Below are 3,565 nucleotides of genomic sequence, written 5' to 3' on the forward strand. Positions count from 1 at the left end.
TTTTTTTTTTTTTAATTTTTTTTTAATTTTTTTTTTTTTTTTTTTTTTTTTTTTTTTTTTTTTTTTTTTTTTTTTCTTCTTTTAACCATTTGGAAGAGTCCACTTTCCATATGATAAATATCCCTCAACCCAATTACCTTCTAATATACTCTTACATTTCTTATATATATATTTACCTTTACACAAAAGTTTATATATATATATATATTATGAGAACGTATTAATGTATTTGTATTATTATATTTATTCATTCTTACCATGTCCATTTTTCTCTCCGAATTTCCACATTCCTATATAGACATCTCCGTTCTCATATACCATCATACCTTCATTGTGTTTTAAGCCGTTGATATAATTCCCATAGTAATAACAACTTTCCCCTTATATAAAAACAAATATATACACACACACACACATATATATATATATATATATATATATATATATATATTTATATACTTGTAATGTTTTTTAAATTATACTTTCTAAAGGCAGTTTAATTATTTTCTTCTTTTCCTTTTTTTTTTTATTCATATTTTTTATATGTGCCATTAATTCTTTGGAGAATTTATTTTTTTTAAATAATTCAGAATCGGATTTATCCTCCTCATGATTTTCATTACCATCACTTTCGTTATCGTCACTTTCGTTATCATCACTTTCGTTATCGTCACTTTCGTTATCATCACTTTCTTTATCATCACTTTCTTTATCATCACTTTCTTTATCATCACTTTCTTTATCGTCACTTTCGTTATCGTCTCTTTCCTTATCGTCACTTTCCTTATCATCACTTTCTTTATCATCACTTTCTTTATCATCACTTTCTTTATCATCACTTTCTTTATCATCACTTTCTTTATCATCACTTTCTTTATCATCGCTTACTTTTATTTTTTCATTTTTCTTTTTTTTTCTTTTCTTATCAATATTATAAATATATGTACCTATACCGCTTTTCTTACCATGCTCATACGTCCCTTTATACACATCCCCATTATAATATATATATTGGCCTTTTAAAAAAAATAAAAAAAAACACAAGTCAAAATATGTTAGTAAAAAATTGAATATGTATATATATATATATATATAAACATATGTGTGTAGTAATATGCTATTCTTAATGTTGCTAAGGGCCTTGGGAACTTTTTACCGTATCCATGTTTTTTTCCTTCTAAGAAATAGCCGTAATATTTTTCTTGTGTCTTTTTATTTTTATGAAAGCGAAAAAATATGCAGGTACCTAAGCCTGTATAATTGTCTAACGAATTGGTCCTTACTCCATTCTCTTGGACTAATATCAACTTTTTTTTTTTTTTTTTGTTATTCTTCTTTTCAGACATTGTATCTTCATTTTATCAAAAAAAAAAAATTTATATATAAACAAATTTAATATAATTACATATATATATATATATATATATATATATATATATATATTAATGCATGGTTATTTTATAAATATGCATAACATACCGTGAATTTTAAGATAGAGAATATTTCATAACAATAATATATAAAGGAGAAAAAGGAAAAAAAACAAAAAAAAAAACATTCTTCAAATATAATGGCAACAGTAAAATATTCATATAATGTTATGTCTAATTATATAAAGAAAAAAAAATTTTGTCATGAAAAAAAAAAAAAAAAAAAAATTTGTGTGCGATTATAATTATTCTATATAAATAAATAAATAAATATATATATATATATATGTATATTTCTTTGTTAAGGAAGAGAGAGTCAAATTGCTAGTCGCTGCTCGAAAGGGTATAATATATTATTCCTTCTATTAAATTTTTATATACTCTTTTTTTATATTTTATATTATATATATTTTTTTTTTTGTAGGCATATATGAAGATGTGGTTTCCTTGTCTAAATTGCAGATTCCCCTAGGCGATTATGTTCAACCTCCCGTGAGCACAACTAATAAAATAAATATAAATAAATAAATAAATACATATATATATATATTATATTGATTAAAACAAAAAAGATCATATATTTTTACTTGTGTTGATATTAATACATCTTATATGTTGTGCAAAATATATATACATATATTTTTTCTTTCTACGGATTGTAATCAAAATATAGCATAATAGGACAGCTCTTTGGTACTCTTGTAGAAATGGAAGTTTAAAAATGGCTAGATTAATTTTAAAAAAAGGAAGTAATATAAATCATAAGGATTCCAAAGGAATGTCACCACTTCATATATGTGTTAAATATGGACATATAAATATAGCTAAATTTCTTATTGAAAATAAAGCTGACATAGATATAAAAGACAATGTATATATATAAATAAATAAATAAATAAATAAATATATATATATATATATATATATATATTATTCCTATTTAATTTATTATTATTAGGAAGGACAAACTCCCATTTTCTATGCTATAATATACAAACATTATGATGTAATAAAGCATATATACCTTTCACATAATTTACATAATGAAATATTTCCAAAAAAATAAAAAATAAAAAATAAACATAAATATATATACACATATATATATATATATATATTATAGTTAACATATAATTAATATGTGTACCAATTTTTATTATTTTTATATATGCTTATGCTTTATCATATTTTTTTTTATAAGATCGTTAAATTATTGATAGAAAATGGAGCTGATGTGCAAATAAGAGACAACGTAACAATATATATTTTGATTATTTAGACAAAATGATTGTTATATATATATATATATATTTATTTATTTATTTTTTATTTTTTATTTTTTTTTTAGAATAAGGCAAGCGTTTATGATTATGCAGATTTCAATGGAAAGACACAATTATCTACCTATATATTATACAAAAGTAAACATTAGAAATATACATAAATAAATATACATACATATATACAATATATACATATATATATTTAATTGTGTTCACGTTTGTACTTTCAATGTTATAATGTATTTTCCCCCTCCCTCTTTTTTTTATCGCTCATTTTTTATATAGGTAACGAAATTATTGTAGAAAAATAAGAGGACAGAAATAAGGATTATATATAGTTTATGTTGAAACAAAAGGATTAGAATGAATTCCCCATATTTTATAAATCATAAATATATTCAAATTATATACATGTTCAATCATATAGTTCAATAAGTCTATAGCTCAAAATAAAAAAAAAGAAAAAAGGAAAAAAAAATTCAATTATTATCCTCTTCATAAATATAATAAAATGGTTACATATGAAAATATAAATTTATGAAACAGGATAAATAGTTTAAAATAAAAATATTATTTTTTATACATATAACATAATATATATAAAATTATATATATTTAAATGTATGAATAAATATATGATTATACATATTAAACAAAAAATAATGTCATTAAGAATATGATATATTGGGGTAATTCAAAAATAACATGAATAAGAAATATAAATAAGGAGTAAATAGATACATTATATATATATATATATATATATATATATATATATAATGTGTAACAGAATATTTCTTTTTATAGTTCTTTTTTTTTTTGCTAATTATAATTCATTATATATATATAGAT

General features: G+C 20.5%; 2 protein-coding genes across 2 annotated transcripts in view; one reads left to right on the top strand and one right to left on the bottom strand.

Annotated features, from left to right (window-relative positions):
- The window catches only part of PRSY57_1009800 (hypothetical protein), a gene marked incomplete at both ends in the record, with an annotated part of 1,794 nt that extends 448 nt beyond the window's left edge, over positions 1 to 1,346 (bottom strand). Inside the window, 4 exons of the mRNA XM_020114855.1 lie at positions 87 to 176; positions 258 to 380; positions 483 to 1,016; positions 1,157 to 1,346. Coding sequence (XP_019970402.1) covers positions 87 to 176; positions 258 to 380; positions 483 to 1,016; positions 1,157 to 1,346 — 937 coding nt within the window. Of the gene's footprint in view, positions 177 to 257; positions 381 to 482; positions 1,017 to 1,156 lie in introns of the transcript that reaches the window.
- Positions 1,347 to 1,570: 224 nt separating this feature from the next.
- Positions 1,571 to 3,024, top strand: PRSY57_1009900 (ankyrin-repeat protein, putative; the record flags this gene model as incomplete). Its single annotated transcript, XM_012907688.2, has 8 exons — positions 1,571 to 1,579; positions 1,737 to 1,773; positions 1,855 to 1,922; positions 2,104 to 2,301; positions 2,389 to 2,436; positions 2,632 to 2,682; positions 2,779 to 2,851; positions 2,999 to 3,024. 8 exons carry the CDS (start codon positions 1,571 to 1,573, stop codon positions 3,022 to 3,024), a joined length of 510 nt encoding a protein of 169 aa, XP_012763142.2.
- Between the last annotated feature and the right edge of the window lie 541 nt (positions 3,025 to 3,565).

The sequence above is a fragment of the Plasmodium reichenowi genome, chromosome 10 (genome assembly GCF_001601855.1).
Source record: "Plasmodium reichenowi strain SY57 chromosome 10, whole genome shotgun sequence".
Classification (NCBI taxonomy): domain Eukaryota; phylum Apicomplexa; class Aconoidasida; order Haemosporida; family Plasmodiidae; genus Plasmodium; species Plasmodium reichenowi.